This window comes from Mytilus californianus, unplaced genomic scaffold (genome assembly GCF_021869535.1).
Source record: "Mytilus californianus isolate M0D057914Y unplaced genomic scaffold, xbMytCali1.0.p SCAF_3, whole genome shotgun sequence".
In the NCBI taxonomy this organism is placed as follows: Eukaryota; Metazoa; Mollusca; class Bivalvia; order Mytilida; family Mytilidae; genus Mytilus; species Mytilus californianus.
Window position 1 is genome coordinate 35457094 of NW_026262679.1, and position 17695 is coordinate 35474788.

The 17695-nt window shown below is 31.2% G+C and overlaps 2 protein-coding genes across 5 annotated transcripts in view; both read right to left on the reverse strand.

Annotated features, from left to right (window-relative positions):
- The window catches only part of LOC127734447 (uncharacterized), a 37220-nt gene extending 30462 nt beyond the window's left edge, over positions 1–6758 (reverse strand). Inside the window, exons 1-2 of one of the 2 annotated variants that reach the window (XM_052244311.1) lie at positions 6375–6758; positions 975–1051 (exon numbers count right to left, since the gene is read on the reverse strand). In XM_052244311.1, coding sequence (XP_052100271.1) covers positions 975–1051; positions 6375–6398 — 101 coding nt within the window. In that variant the 5' untranslated portion in view covers positions 6399–6758. Of the gene's footprint in view, positions 1–974; positions 1052–5798; positions 5902–6374 lie in introns of those variants that run through there. The other variant, XM_052244312.1, reaches the window with a different exon arrangement.
- A 5536-nt stretch (positions 6759–12294) lies between these two features.
- Positions 12295–17695, reverse strand: part of LOC127734449 (uncharacterized) — a 35432-nt gene continuing 30031 nt past the window's right edge. For all 3 annotated transcript variants that reach the window (XM_052244318.1, XM_052244316.1, XM_052244317.1), the window contains 5 exons: positions 17375–17445; positions 15958–16151; positions 15273–15402; positions 14887–14960; positions 12295–13475 (listed from right to left, as the gene is read on the reverse strand). In XM_052244318.1, coding sequence (XP_052100278.1) covers positions 13471–13475; positions 14887–14960; positions 15273–15402; positions 15958–16151; positions 17375–17445 — 474 coding nt within the window. In that variant the 3' untranslated portion in view covers positions 12295–13470. The remainder of the gene's footprint in view (positions 13476–14886; positions 14961–15272; positions 15403–15957; positions 16152–17374; positions 17446–17695) is intronic.

A 17695-nucleotide genomic window follows, 5' to 3' on the forward strand; every position in this document is an offset into this window, starting at 1 on the left:
AAGTAAAATAACAAAAATACCGAACTCCAAGGAAAATTCAAAACGGAAAGTCCCTTACAAAATGGCAAAATCAACAGCTCAAACACATCAAACGACTGGAAAACAACTGTCATATTCCTGTCTTGGTACAGGCATTTCCTTATGTAGAAAATGGTGGATTAATTGACAATTTGTGTTGGTTGACAGACAAAACAGATGATTCAAGCTTTCTAATTTTATGTAGCAACATTCGATCAGTGATTGCTTTTGTACTATATATCGTTGAAATGATATTCCAGAGCTTGCGTATTCTACCTTATAATTTCCCTCAAAGAGGATTGCTGCTGACAAGGAAGCCATTGTACAAAGAGTTCATAGTGCTAAAGTTGAAGTCACCCTTTCGAAATTTTACGAACGCCATCAAGAGTTGGTTGACCGTTATGGATTATCTGTGTCACATATTACAAGGATATGATACAATGCCGGTTAATAAAATCCGATCATCTTGTCCACGATTGTAACATCAAGAAATGAGACTTATCACTAAATGTTTTCTGACAATAAGCATCAACGGCATGTAGAGCAGATTGCGCTAAAAAAATCTCCAGGTTTTTGGTGGGGTTCGTGCTGTTTAATTTTTAGTTTTCTGTATAGTGTTTTTGCAGACTGCTGGTTGTCTTTTCGTCTTTTTTAATTTTCCTTTTCCCGGTTTTTGTTGGGGTTCGTGCTGTTCAGTTTTTGTCTGTTCGTCTTTTTTTTATTTTCGCTATGGTTTTTTTATTACCCTTTGTTATCTTCAACCTCTTTTTTCTTGTACTTTCTGAATTCCCGTTTGGCTTCGAAAATCGCTGACTAGAGACAAATTATCGAAAAGTGTCTTTTCTGTATTTTGATTTCGGTAATTTTTATATCCAATACTTATTCAAACGTATATGGCCTAATCCTTTATAGTGTATACTTTACTCAACTCAGATATATTATAATACAATGCTCACTCAAGACAAGATAGTCGTTGTCGTATATCTATTTGCTTCTGTTTGAACTGAAGAATCGCCTGGTTTATCGTTACTAGCTAAAAAAAGTGAATGCACTTCTCATTATAAATCATTTAATTTCAATAGACAATAAATTCTGCATTTGTATAGTGTGATTGTTAAAAGAAAACAATATAAGTTAAGACTAAGGCTTCATCCTGAGCCAAACACCGCCTAAACATATACAGCTGACAGTATACCGGTCATTCTTCAAAAAAAAAAAATAAAAATGTAAGTATTAATTACATAGAAAGTGTTCGTTATTTTTATCCTGTATCGTATCTTCTATATATTATATCTTAATGTCATGTTATGACAATTCATTGTCTTTTTAACATCTTTTGATTTGTTCTTATTCTATGGTCGATATTTATTCAGTAAGGCGCCCCAATTGTTAATAAAATTATAAACGAATTTTTGAGCGAGTAAAAATCTCTAAAAACTACAAATGATAAAAAACCAGGAATAAACAATGGGAAAATTGAATATACTGGTGACCTAATTAAAAAAAAAAAATAAAGCTTATCTAGAAATGATATGATGGCAGATATTTGATAGTTTCTGTTTTTATTCCTATCTTTTCTAGACTCAGGACCATTAAGATGTTGGCACATTGTAAAGAAACTTGTCTTTTGCTAATAATGATAATATCTTTATTTAGAGAGAGTAACTCATTTGGATTACACCAATTTTCAATGAGGCTCTCTTAATACAATTATAATTACATTACAAATAAACAATACAAATTCAATAATAATGATAAATAAAGATGCAATACAATTAAATTCAATAAACAATTATTATATGGCATTACAAATATCATGGTAATGTTAAAAGTACATAGATTTGCAGTTAAGCTTAAATTCTAATACTGTGTTTGATTTTTTAATTTTAATACGAAGAGCATTCCAAACTTTTGGTCCACTGTACAAGAAACTAGACTTATACAACTCTGTATTTGGTTTTGGAATTATAAAATTATCTGAAGACGAAAACCTCAGATTGTATTTTTGGTTTGCATAAGCTGATAAAATATGACTTGACAAATATTCTGGAGTTAAACCATTTTTTGCCTTATACATTAATAATGATTTATGATAATGTATTCTTTGTGTAATCGGCACAATGTTACATTCGTGAAATAATTCGCTAGAAGGTTTGGTGTAATCATGTTCGTCTAAAATTATTCTTGCTGCCCTCTTTTGCAGTTTAAACAATCTAATACAAAGTTGTTGCAGTTTCCCCATATTGAACAACAATAATCTAAATGAGGTAAAACGTAAGCGTTATAAAACAGTTGTCTAGCTTTGTGATTTAAGTATTTCTTTATCCTTTTTAATAAAGCTAAAGAAGAGTTGACTTTTTTAATTATATGATCAATATGAGTAGACCCAGAGAGAGATGCATCAACAAAAATAACTAGAACCTTTTCACATGTACTTTCTTTAATTTGTTGTCCATTTATTGCAAGATTAATGTTTTCATCTGATGTAACAGAAAGCTTCTGTTTAGAGCCAATACATATAGCTTTCGTTTTAGATACATTTACAGCCATTTTATTGTCATCACACCTGCGAAAAATATCTTGTAAAACCGTATTACGTTTTTGACTGATGCACTTTTGTTTTGTCCAATGACTGATATGGTGCTATCATCAGCAAATAAATCGGTGTTATGATTAGGATTAGACAAAGGAAGATCATTTATAAAAATTAAAAACAACACAGGTCTTAAACGGATCCTTGAGGCACACCCGTTTTTTGTTTTTGTACGTCTGAAAATGTATTTGAAATAGATACAATCTGGTATCTGTCAGCCAAATATGATGTAAACCAACATACCGAAGTATAAGCACATTTGTAGTTGTTTAACTTTTGAAGAAGCAGTTCATGAAAACAATCTACACGTTGATTTTTTTTTTGGTCGTTTGGTAACTGTCTCATTGATGTTCATTGATTCAAATGATAAGATTGATCACCACGGATACTTTCGGATTCAACTTTACGAGTAAGAGCCCTAGTAACCTCTTTGTAACAGCTATCGACCATTGAAACCATAGTTGAAAACGCAAGCTCTTGAATATATCATAATGGTAACTGCATTTAAAATTAAAATGTTATCCTGAATAAATACTAAATAAAGCTTTGAAAGAACATATTTAATATTTGAAATGCTAAATATTGTGCCATGTGTAATCAATATTTAAAATTATTTTACTGTTTTCTTCTATTAAAAAAAATAATTCGTATCTGTCTACGTTTAAAGTTATAATTTAATACTGTATTTGATTTTCTTGTCGTGTTGACACTTAATTGTGAATATTAGCATAAGACAAACCCTTCTTGGGCAATCTGCTGTCAATGTGGAACATTTTTATCTGAATTTAGTTGTGCCATTTAATTGATGAACGTAGTAGATTCAACGTTGTGTCCGGTGCTTGTATTGATTTGATATAATATATTATATGTATAGCTAACATCGTCATGTGGTGGTGCTAAAACATCGGCCGTTTTTCGTCGTTTCCAAAGGAATTAGGTAGGAACAATTCCCCCTGAATTTATTTTACACAAGTTCAATTTTCAAAATTTGTTTCAACCTTCACAACAATTAACAGATTCACAGTTCAATGTGTGTAATCAGAGGTCCTTACAAGGGCATTGTTTTTTTTTTCTAAGCAGATGGAAAAAATAAACGCCTGACGATAGCTCAAAACTGCTATTTTAATGGCAAACTTTTACCATGTATCGAAAAAATGTATTACGACATCAGCTATATTATACCTTTTGGAAAATTAATTTATTTTGGTTGGTGACTTCCTTCGATAAAACTTTCAAAAAAAAAACATATAAGATAAGTCTTTTTGCATCAAAATACCTTCATCAGCGACCTATAGTGCTGAATCTCATTCTGAATTTATGGAAATATGCAAAATTGAGGGGAAATTTGGAGAACATGGTTTAGACTCTTAGATATTCAAATTCCAATATGATTCGTTAACCTTTTATAATTTGACTCTGCGAATGATACAAATAAAGAAGAAATTATCCTTACCTCTTACGGAAATTTACAGAAGTCAAAGAAGGCAGCAATTATCTCCAACGCATCATAAAGCCACAATGGAAATTTCCAAATACAATGAAACATTTAAACAACTAAAAATAACACATTCGAGGAAATGATTTTATAGGTTAGGTTTATCTTACAGTAATACAATTAAGGAATATGGAAATGTATTAATTTGGATATGAAACGCAATATGATGAGGTATAGGGTATGTCACTACTTAGAAACAGAAAGTTTTCAATGTGATCCTTCAAATCGTCACTCTGTCGTAGATCCTTGTTTTAAATCGTCCATCTGTGCAAATTTTAAGGAAAAATGTAGATATAGAAAGATTGCACATAGCTAAAACAAAAAGCTTTCTTAGAATATTATAAAAACTGTTTTTGGTAGATGTGTTATGAGTGAACAAACAATGTTACAGATCAGAGAATAGGGTAAAATGAGCCATTTTTTAGCAAATTCGGCAAATTTTAACTTTATTAAGACAGCAAAAATCATATTGTGTATTAAAACTCATAAAAGATACCAGACTTGTAATAGTGTACGTCAGACGCGCGTTTCGTCTTTAAAATGATTCATCAGTGACGCTCTAATCAACAAAGTTAAAAGGCCAAATGAAGTTCGAAGTTCAAGTCACTGAGGGCCAAATATTCCGAAAGCTGTTGTCAAATACAGCTAAGGTAATCAATTCCTAGGGTAGAAAATCCTTAATATTTCGATCAAATCAAACTTTTGTTAATAGTTAATTGATAATTATGACAATAGCAAGAACGACATAACAACATAAGTGCAGTTTGAAAGGACATATCAATCTCAATGTTTGTCCTGTCATTGCCAAGTTGACATAATAACAGAATGTTTTTACGCTAGATGTAGAGTTTTGCCAACAAGACAAAAGTAGAGTACCAATTTCAAAGGCATGTAGTATTCAAATCCAACAATCAATTTAAAGTACAAAATACAAAAACAGGACACTGCAAATGTAAGTAGCATGCAACAAATATAACTATAACAACACAAAGAGCAATCACGACTGATCCAATTTTAAACATGGTAGTGTTGATATGTCGTCTTTCTATTAATTCAATAATTCTAAAATCATACAGAAAGTATAAATATTGAACAGCATAATAGGTCAAAATAAAACTATACGAGAAAAAGCTTTCGATGACCCAAACGTTAATTTACTGGAAATGAGAGTATATGGTATATTAACTCATTCGACAAAATCACTACATGCACAGGAAATTAACCGAAACCAAAGCAACAGGGCTTTTATTTGCTGTTCTTCATCTCAAAGTTGTCTTATATCTTTTATTTAGAGTCAATATGTACAATCAACCATAAACATTGTTGTTATAGCAAGTATTCTGTGTATAACGCTTATACTTAAAAACTTAAAACTTAAGATCTGCCATAAACCCTAGGTAACCATTTAAAATAAAGGAGTGTATCTCCCTCATGCATAGCTCTGATTCCTGGTCTTGGTTTGGTGTTACTTTTGATCTTTTCCGGTTATATCATATCTTCAAAGTGTATTAGATTTAGAATTTTCAAATATTTAGGCCTCTAGCACCACTGTAGAGACTTTAATTGCCGAAATGCGCATCAGGTACTTGAATATTGGTACCGTTCAAATATTGTTATCATCCTACGTCAGAAAGAGTGATTGAGAAATTGACATACGATTTATCCTTATCTCCTGTTCATAATCAAACATACCATGCAAAAGAGAAATATTTCCTGTTCGTGTACACATTAGTCGTGAAACAAATTATTTGCGTTATTTTGGTTATAAAATTAAAGGTTTTTCCAGTTTACTTCCGCAAACATACAGGTAATTTTCAATACCAGGTCAAATAGATTTATATAGATTCTCCTAGAGTTTTAAGATGCCACTTTAAAAACGTTTACTTTTATAAAAATCTTATTTTATTATCCTTGTAAATGCGGAAAAAAGAAATATTTTAGCAATCCAAAATTAAGAAAAGTCAGATCTTAGTATTGATGTTAAGGAAAACTTGTACAACTAAAATAAATAGAAATGAGGAGCAAGTATACCCAGAAAACTAATTGTCTTTTTTTTTCTTGTCTTTATGTTTAAACAATTTCTTCTCTTTCTATGGTATTTATGTTACCTACAGATTGACAGTTATTCTTTAATCAAGTTAACATAATTCTATAGTTAGAAGGATATGAGAATACGAAAATACTGCCTCATATTAAACCTCCTCGTTTATATTTCTTTACACTTAAATATTAAGTTTTGACATTTAAATTATTTACAGATTGATTTACCTCTCTTTCCAGATCCGCATCCATAATATTTTCTTGATTCTACATTCTCATATTACGGTATCATGGCTGAAACTTCTGTACTTGGTATGCTTTTGAGGTACTTTGAATTCAATATGTTACGTTTACACTGCAATTCCTTTGTAATAATTCTAATTCGTTCTTAAGACTTTTTAGATTCAATAAGAAAAACTATACTGAAACAATGTTCTTCGATGAACAGCAAGTCAAATAGTCTTTGACCTTTCAAACATCTTGTTATTAAATCCATAATTTCAATTGGAAGAACTTTTCATACGTGCAAAATTTTCCTATATGTTGGTTGTCAAAGTTCTTGTAATCTAATTTTAATTAAGAAAAGTTCTCCACCAGTGTACTTAGTGTATTGTAAGACTAGAATAACATAGCAAACTAAATCGGTACCTAATCATAAATATTTCCAGGTACAATAAATAGTTTAATCGTTTTATTATAGCAAGACTGAAACCGGAAAAATGTCCCTTTAATCCAGTCAATGTCCTTTATAGAATCTATGAAATATTTTAGAGAGAAAACATTTCGAGCTGATATACGTGGTATGCCAAAAATACATAAACATTCACCCTATCATAAAAGTACAACAGTCACATTGAGTGATCGTTAAAATGAACTAGCATCATCCATGTCATTTAAGATATAATAAATTGTCCTGTATTAAATGCGACAAAAGATATTTCTTTTGGAAGACGAGCAGAGAATTCACAGTTGAGAAGTTTTGTTAAGGTGATTATGAGGTTATTTTGTCTAATTTAGATGAAAACCATAAACTTAAGATTGTTACGTTTTAATCACATGAGCTGTTTTTCAATTCATTATTTGGAGACTTATAAATGAGTCATCATACACTAAATCTCCTATAAGCAGAAAAATACAACTCCAGATAACTGTATTGTTCTCATAATCAGATGCCCTAACACGCCTTCTCTAATAAGTCCAGAAGCGCAGTTGGCTGCGTGACTCTATTTACGAATGGTGCAGTTCATGAATACAAACCTATGAAATAATTTTTGTGTACTTTAATTCTAAATGGTTATTTCAAAGCATACCAACAATACAATATCGAAATTTCTTATTTTTGAACAAAAAAGGCAAGCTGTGAAAAAGGCTGAATTATTCATCCCTACCGACCGACTTGGTTTGTACTGATCTGATGAAGAACTCATACAAAACCTTCTCAAAACCTTTAATTTCACTTTCAGATATATAAATGGTGTCAACTGAGACCGCCTCGGTGGTTTCGTGGTAGTGTGTTCGCCTCGAGTGCGGGAAGTCGTGTTTCGAACTCCAGCCGGGTTAAACCAAAGACTTTAAAATCTGTATTTTCTGCTCTGCTAAGCACACAGCATTAAGGAATGAGAGCAAATACTGGTCGGCTCGGAGTCGGAATAATGTGTCCGGGTAAGGTTACATGTCTTCCTGCGGGCTGTTACCTTGTGGACTAGCACGTTAAAAAATCCGGCTCAGCGTGTCGGTCTAGTACAAGGCAGGGTTAATATTCATATTGCATTAACATGTTCTTGTCCTGAATATGCATATTAATTTGCCGCTGGACGTTAAACAGCCATCATCATCATCATCATCATCATCCTGTAAACTGATAATCCACATTTTGGTGAGTGTTAGAATTTAGGATATTACCGAACTCAGGAGGTTGATACCTTGGTGTTCTACTCCTTGATATTGACAATGATGGACGACTTCAATATAAAATCTATAACACGAGTTATGATTTCAACTTTTGATTGTCAACTTTCCATTTCTCTGCAGTAATATACCCTCTGTCCAATCGGATGGCGTTAACAAATATAAATTATCACGTTACTCTCGAGAATGTTCACAGAATATTGAATTCGTTAACAGGGTTGTGCTCAAAAACTGCAACATTAGAGCTATGAGGCAGAACGACTGAAATCGACACAACTAAAGTTTTACGGTCTCCATCACGAATTGGTTGACCGATACGATGTATATATATTGAGCCCAAATCACTATAGACAAGGTTTTGCGGTTTTAGATCTTTAGATAAAAGCAAAGTTGTGTGATCTGTAAGTACTTTGTCATTCTTCCTATTATAACATTTTGATTAAGTGTGTATTCGCATGGAGGGTCGTGCATACATAACAAGAGACGCTTACCATGTAGATGCATCCGATCTCGATCCTTTTAGAGTGCATGCGATTTCCTCAGTTTTTATGTTCACCATTATTTGTATCTTCTAAATGAATAAATGAGATTTGAACATCGATAACCTACCATTACCTGTTATTTAATGCTAGAAGAAAAATGATTTATTTGAGAAATTTATACAACTTTTTAACATTACATGATGCTAGTTTCTTTTTGGTATACAATAACATATAGTCTGACCGGTAACAATAAGCTGTTGCCTATTGTCATCCGAGAGTCCGGCTTCTAGCCTAACAAATGATGAAAGATTTTAATTATATTATCATTTTTATTTCTGTTGTACAGTCTGACTTATGATTTTAACCTGTCATTTCGTTCTTGTTTGATTTATAGCATGGTCAAGTTCTTAATTCTGACATTACTTTGGCTTTCTAATCTATTGTCAAAAAATGTCTTTCTCCCATGACTTTTGCTTCAGTCGACTTTCACATCACTAGTAATTTGTTTCAGTTTTAGTGCTTATCAAACAGGCAGTTTGAAACAAGTAATATGCATGAATGAATACTGCATGAATCAGATATTAAATGTATGTCGAGTTCGCCATCGGACTACACACAGCCCAATACTAAATGTCTGATTGGACAGAAATTCGTTACAGTTTCCTGATAGACCTCTGCAAGCTTAATAATTACCAACAAGTGTCGTTAAAACTTAAACTTTGCAATCAAATAGGTTAGATAAGGAGATACACCCACGGAAAGTCATTAATAGTATACCACATTCAGTGAGTGGGTGGTATACTGCATCACCTTAACCGTCCATCCGCCCATCTTAGGTCCATGACTCTTTCATTATATTACTCAGCTTTTGAATTTAGGTATGAAGAATTACTTTGTTTTGAAATTTGTTATGATGAGCTAAATCTTGTAGATTTTCAAGTTTACTGTGCTCTCATTTCCTGTTTTGTGATTCTTTGCATTTTCATAATAGGCACGGAAGAATATGACACTTATTTCTAAGCATCTGTATTGAGGATTTTTTTAATATTTGGCCTAGAATTGGAACTTTATTGTGAGAGTTGTTTCATGGAAGCAATACTCTTCTCTACCCAGCAGTCACTTCGGGTTTTACGATACTTTAAATTTTGTATACCCACTGAACATGGAATTTTTCGTCAATGTCTAAAAAAGAGTGGAGTAAATCTTGCACGACATTGCGTGCAACTCCTAGTTTGGGATGCAGTTGTATAATCACTTGCAAATCTCATTTCCACGAAAAATTAGTATGCATTCCCTGTCAATCAGGGTCTTTTGGTTGTTAAAATGTTGCTTAGTTTACATTCAAAATCAAATATTTGAATTATCTATCAAAAATTCACGGTGGCGAAACATATCTGTGAGTCAACAGTTCATCTAAATAAGGATACAAGTCATATTGGCAAGATTGCCCCTGCTACTTTTTTGGTAGGTTTTGAAAATAAATTTAATTCTATAAATTATATAACTGTTATAACAATCGGAATGAAACTCTCTTGGATACAACCGGCCTTTTTTTGGGGGGAGGGGGGTTTGTTGCTGTTATTTTGTATAGATCCTTTTATGTTGATGTTCACAAGCTTTATATGAACTAATCCACCCAAACGTATACTCAGTAGCGTACCTCTTCAAAAACATTAAAGAAATGTTCTAAGAAACGAAATTTGTCTTTGTTCATATTTTCATAAACCATCTACTCCTGAAATATTGGTAGATGTAGTGTTCAGCACGACAGCATGTATATTGAAATGACAAGATACATGTAACATAAAAAATCTCATGAAATCTAATTATAACAGCACGCATATGTTCTTTTACCTAGAACAAACATTATCATTTATAAATTTTCTATATGTATATTTGAGAAAATACAAATAGTACAAATCAGTCAAATTTTAAAATACGTTTTTGTTTCAACTCAACATTTTAACTCAAGAAACATTTTGATTACCTCACTCAAAAATATTTCCCCAAATTTCCATTTATTGTCCATTTTTTAAACAAAAAAAACATACAATTTTCATTGGAATTTTCTGCGGATATTTTCAAAATTTTAAAAAAAGCGCACACATTGTTGTTACAAGAAAAAAGAAAATAATATTGTCTTCTTGTATCTTTTGCGTTATTAAGTTGCAGACGTAAATTTGGACTTTGTCGTACATTGACACACATAGTCTGAATGAATGTAAAGGTGGTATTGTAAAGCTCGCCCCATCCTTTAACAATATGATTTACTGTATCCCTATAAGTGCTCACGTGATCTACTTTGGCGTTTCAATCGTATTCCCATGTGGTCACAATAGTGTCAAATGTATATTAACAAGGATTTCTAGTAGTCATGTCTTTAAAAATAATTTCTGTTTGTTGGCATATAGACTTTATCTTATACTTCTTGAACCTTTATCTTAAAATGTGACGAACAACTTTTTTGAGTTCTCAATGCTCTTCAACTTCGTACTTTAATTTGCCTTTTTAACTTTTTTAATTTGAGCGTCATTGATGAGTCTTTTGTAGACGAAATGCACGTCTGGCGTACAAAATTTTAAGTCTGTTATCTATGATGATTTTATTGAAGCCATTGGAAAAATTTTACTTGGATCATTGTGACCAATTAGTATCAACGAACCGTGTTGAATTTCAGTTAGATGGTGTGGTGGACTCGGTGCAACATCATTTCTACTTGTCTTGATAGTTTGACATTTGAGCTACAGACATTGGTCCATGGATATATATTTGATATTACTATTTCTCAAAATTTTTTAAATTTCTGACTAATATTTACATTCCTGACTGTCATTGATTTTTGTTTCATAGCCGTCCTTTCAAATTCATCCATGAACACTTCAATATAAACAGAACTTCAAGGTGCCTTGTGTCTATCGCTTAATATTCTAACTTTTTAAAACCGATTATAATATATTTCATTTCAGAGGAATAAGTAAAACTATGAAATAGAATTTCAAACACAAAGGAACAACTCCACTTTGGTATTTCACATTTATGATTAGTTTTTTGTTGACTATAATGTGTGTATTTTCTACATAAGCAAATGCCTGTACCAAGTTAGGAATATAACAGTGGTTTTCCATTCGTTTGATGTGTTTCAGCTTTTGATTTTCCCATTTGCTAAGGGACTTTCCGTTTTAAATTTTCCTTGGAGTTCGGTATTTTTATTATTTGACATTTTGTTCAGTGCCACCCACACTCATTTAGCATTATAAATACACGATACAAAAAAACAATAGATACATCTGAGGGAAGTCTGGTACTACCATCATACTCCTGAAAATTCTAAAATGATACATTAAAAAAACAAGACCTCGATGTACTTGAATGGCAAGCAATGCTAGCAAATAAAGATCGGATTCAAACACACCTTGCCACGGTCAGTGTTACTTCTTATTTCATACAATTCTTTAAATTCATAAAATAGCGAAGGTGTTAGTAAGCAAAATGATATTTTCAGAACAATGAACAATGTATGTTTGAATTTATATTTTGAATCTCATCAAGTCTGACTAATTATCAATTTTCCATCTGATCAAATTGAAAGTCAATCAAAGCCCTTTTGATCAGTATTTTTTTCACCTTGCACTTTTCTTACTAATATTGCTGACTTGCTGCATTTTTCACTTAACAGCTCATCATACCATACTTATAATTTAATACGCAAAACACGCGTTTCGTCTAGAAAAGACTCTTCAGAGGTACTAAGGTCAAAACAGTTGGAAGGTCAATCCAAATTTAATAGTTTGATAAAAAAAAATACAAATTGATATTAGTTTTGTTGAATGATACATTCTGCAAATTATAATTAAAAAATATCTGAATGGAAACGCAGGACGGTAAAAGTGAATTTACAGTAAAAATTAATCATCAATTGCAAAAGGTTTATTCAATAAACAACCCTTTTGCATCGAGATCAAAACTATTTAATCACAATTATTAAATCACTACTATTAAATCACAATTATTAATATTCTTCGTTATATTAAAGTCTGCTTTCAATGAAATTTTCGATTTCAAAAGACATGTACACTAGTGCATCTTGATATAAAAATCAATCATATAATGATGCAAGATAAGAAGACTACGTCTAGTGTGAAAATACATGGCTGCATATTTGTTTCAAACCTCTGACACCACATCGTTGCGTATTTTCATATTTTCTTACTAAATACAGAAGGATATTATCACAGAAAAACCTCTTAATGCGTTTTTCTTTTGAAGAATTATCTGACGAGGCGGTAACGTTCATTCGCATAATAATACGAGTAAATACCATAAATGAAAATGAATTGATACCAGATGATTAAGACAAGGTTTTGGCTGCTATAAAAGATGTTATCCCAACCATGAACAAAATTGCTCTTAACTATATCGTCGTGGGTAAGATAAAAATAAGATTTGCTTTATTATATTTGTTTAAGTTACTGGACGACACAGTCGTTAGTCTATTCATTTGTAAGCAACATTCAGCTGTAAAATTATAATAAAACTTTATGAATTTGAAGCGCTTTTCTAAATAAGCCTTCACCAGGTACGCTTAAATAAAATAAATTGAAAGCCGGGAAAATAAATACTTCACCGCTATATTACTACAAAAAGGATAACAAAAATTACGAGATCTTGGCAGAATTTAGAATATTGGTAAAAAAAATTAGTTTAGTTTAATGTTTCGCATTTAACCTAATCATGTCGTTAATCTAAGATAATTTTACCCAATTCAAGTATCAATTTAAAATCATAACATAGTTACAAATTAAATATCATCATATTGTGTGTCTGAGAACATTTCTGTAAATCAAAATTATTTGATTGTTCGTAATCTACAAAGACGACAATGGAATACAATGGTTGTCTAGTTGATTTTGATGACATTGTAAAGATCGATGAATTTAATCTACAAAAAAAAAAACAATAAATTTGTTAAACAACGAATTATATGTTAACGACATTCTTATAACAAAGGTGTGTCAAATATAATTTTTTGTAATGAGAAAGATATTCAAGTAATTATCACTTAACCGATTTTTACAGTCATTATGCTAAACATGCCTCAACATATTTAATACCTAGACGTCTGTACAGTCTATGTGTATAAGAAGGGGAGAAGACAACAAAGGACAATACCAACATCAGTGAATGACAAAGCTCAATGTTCGAAAGAAAGGAAGAAAATAGAAAAATTCAAAATCACTACACAGATAACAAAAGATTGAGCAACAAGAACCCATCAAAAGCCGGGGACAACTTAAGGCGACATAAGTTTACCGATGTTCAAGTCTCATGAATTAATTTAGAAAATACAAATCAAGGTAACAAACGAAAGCTGACGAAATGGCATAAACATGCGAATCAACACCTAGTCAAAATTTCACAATGAGTAAAATTACAGATCAGATCTAAGACCGCAAAAACATGTCATGTATCTAGAGGTAAAGTCATTCCTTTACGTGTCACCCCACCAATTCAACCAATCAAATTTAGAAAATACTTAAAAGTAGCCATACTCTTACAAAACATAATGCTTTTGGTGTTAACGCTTTCTAAATCTCATCAAAGATACTAGGTTTATGATTTGGTACGACACGCGATTCGTCTACATCAGACTAATCAGTGCTGTTCCAATTGAAACAGTTGGTAGGCCAACTCAAATACAAAGTTGAAAAGCATTAATTGCCAAAAATTCCAAAATGTTGTGCCAAATACTGCTAGGCAAACTTTGCTTTGGGCAGAAAACTAGCAAATGAATTTGCATGAATGCAACTTTTGTTGAATTAGAAATATATTAGGGGACAATTCTGAGCCCAAATTAACTTGTGCATGTACTTGCTATATAATTTTAGGATAGATAAGTTAATGAAGACTTATGGAAAACCAGAGTGTTGTTTTAGTTGTAGGTGACTTATGGAATGTTATGCGTCCCTACAAGACTTTAAACACAGATGGAAAATTGGCCTTTAGAAAGATGATATGTGTATAATTCAGAGTATAAATGGTGTATACGAATTTAAACTTATAAATATTTCTAATATAAAATATATAGGTAAAATATTTAGAGAGTTGTGAAAGTTGAAAATTGTTGTTGAATATACAGGGAAATATTACGAATTGTTGGTAGAAGACCTTTAGTTAATGCTAGAGGACCTGTATGACGAAATCTTAGCTGTTAGAAAGTCTTTAAAAATCAATAAAGCAGCAGAACATTATGGATACATTTTAATCGTAATTCTTTACAACTGAATTACTCGAAATGTTCTTCTTTAATTCATCAAGTATGTCAAGTTTTGTTATTCAACTCAATTACTTACCTTTTCTGCGTACTCTAACTTGTTTCTTTGTTTTTGTGTTTTCTTTAACCATTGTTTTAAAATGTATAACATATCTGCAATAACATCAAAATCATCAAATAAAAAAACCGTGATTGAATGTGATCAACAAAACATAACCGTTTACTCCAAGTAGGTATTTAATCCTCATTTCTTTGTCATTTATTTAGATAGTTACCATTTTATGTTTCAATATGGGAAATTCAACAATTTGACGTATTTTCAAAAAGGCAGAAACTGTAAAATTGCGAAAAACAGATTGGTTTGCTGAATGCGCAACACACTTGTATAGACGCAAATAATTTAGCATCTTCTAAAAAATAAAGTACTTTAACAAAACGTTATGATTAACAGTGTAAAAAACTTACGTTTCTTTTTCAAACTGTAAAATAGGGTTTCCCACTTTATTGCGCTGGTAAGCTTTTTCAATTCTTCCATTCAGGTTTTTTGCATATCTTTTCCATTCAATTCCATCTTCATGTTCCCAAGAAACATTAACTGTGAGAAAAAAAAGTTATTACTTTTTTATTTATGTTACATGTTTAACGACAAAACAAATAATATGCAAATCGTTTCCGGTTTGTTTTAGACTCACGGTAGCTTTTTGTAAACTAGAAGCAATATAAGTCGGAAATATACAAATCAAGATAGAAAATAACAAATCATAAGGGAATATTATTATCTTCTAATGGAACGAAGCCACTTGCATCGACAGGGAAAGCGTCTTCTCTGGTGCAGATCCAGGAATTAGAAACAGGTTGGGGGTGGGGAGGGTGCTAGTTACCCATCGTTTGGACTGATACTTGTAATAAGTCTATGCATTTTCATATATGTATCTCGAAAGGGGCATCTGCCCCCATAAATCCCCATCTGCTTCTGAATTATTGCAGTCAATAATCTTCTATCATTTTCAGAATTTAACCATCAGTTTATATGCAAGCCTAAAGTATTCATACTACTAAAATGTGTAATTGTCCTTCATTTGTAGATCGAATGAATTGTTTTTATCAAATTAAATACATTTGTCATCAACGTTTTTTTTTTAAACCGTACCACTTTCATCATTAACATTCAGAACATATTCATCATAATGTTCTTGTTCCTGTGCATTTCTCTGCTCGGTATGAGCTGTACTTGTATTCTTCAGATGACCAGTATCAACATGCTCAAAAGTAAAATCAGCACTTTGGTATTTGTTGGTGGTTTTATCTGTGCTATATGTGTGTTCACTAGTAGACGAATCGTTACTGGAACGAAAATATTACATTTACATATAGTGTTATATTTAAGAGTGAATTTTAAAATATTTTCTTTTCCTAAGGATAGGAAATCTGAAACTCAAAGTTGACTAAACATTTAAAAGAGAAACACCTATAATATCAATTGACAGAGGAAATAAATAAAATATATAAGATTTCCGGTATTTAGTATTTTACAATCATTTATTTCTAAACTTGCAATTTGATTTCAAATATATATCATTGGGGCATCATTGACATCCAGGCATGGGGCGAATTACATTGCAATGTAATGAATTATACTACAATTACTTCGACAAAACCATGCATTAAATTACAATTACAATTACATGCATTTATCAAAGTAATGCATTATATTACAATTACTTTTGCAAAGTAATGCATTGAATTACACATTACATTTGTAAATGTTATTATTAAGTGAAAAAAAATCAAACATTTTGAAAAACAACATGAAATCACAAGATTCTAGCATATACAATAACTGTACCGTATACATATTAAATTTAAGTATATAGTAAAGAGTCTATTCAATATAACTATTGCATTTTAACATCATAAGGGTTTCAAAGTATACATCTCTGTGTTTACTCTTAATAGAAATAACAGAGATGAAGTTTAAGATTTATTTTAACTAATGTTTAATAACTTCACTTTTATAAATATACATTTGTTTTATTAATTCCAATAAAAAATACTAACAAAGAATTTCTTTCCTAATCAAATAATAAACAAATAGCTTAATTTATGACCAAGTGTCATAATGATGAAAAGATTGATTGTAAAACAAACTAACTAGTGTTTAATGACAATAGTCAAATTTCTGTTATTTAATCATGAAAATGTATTCATTTATGTTTTGACAACAATAAAACACTTTTACAGTAATTTCAAATAAAAAAAATCAATATCCAAATGATTATGTTCTTAATTAATCAAGAAATCTTAAATTCTGCTTCATCTAAATCTCCAACAATCTGTGAAAGATATGTAGTATGTGAAAAAAAAGTAATGCCAAGTTATGCTATGTAATGCATGAAATTACACAACTTTTTTCTCAAGTAATGCATTATATTACAATTACATGTAATGCAAAAATTGCTGCATTACACATTACATGCAATTACTTAGAAAAATGTACTGCATTACCATGCATTACAATTACAAATTTGCATTACCCCATGCCTGTTGACATCATATACTATACTTGCCATATTTGAATTTCGAATAATCCATTCATTCCCATTTTATATTTGCCAGTATTCCTACAGTGCCAGCGAACCTGAAAACATCCAAAATTGGAAATATTGCAATTGTTAATCCTCATGTTGCTTTTAATGTATGTTCTTTTTACTAACACAATCGGACGCATTAGTTTCGGCAAGGAAAAAATTGTTTTACATTAAGTACATTTGCAGTATTGATCTTTACACGATAAAGTGATGCCCACTATTAGGGCGTCAACATTTTACAGTATTCCTGTGAATTCCAGTTATCCTCTAAACGATAAACAACGTAAATTCAGCAAACTA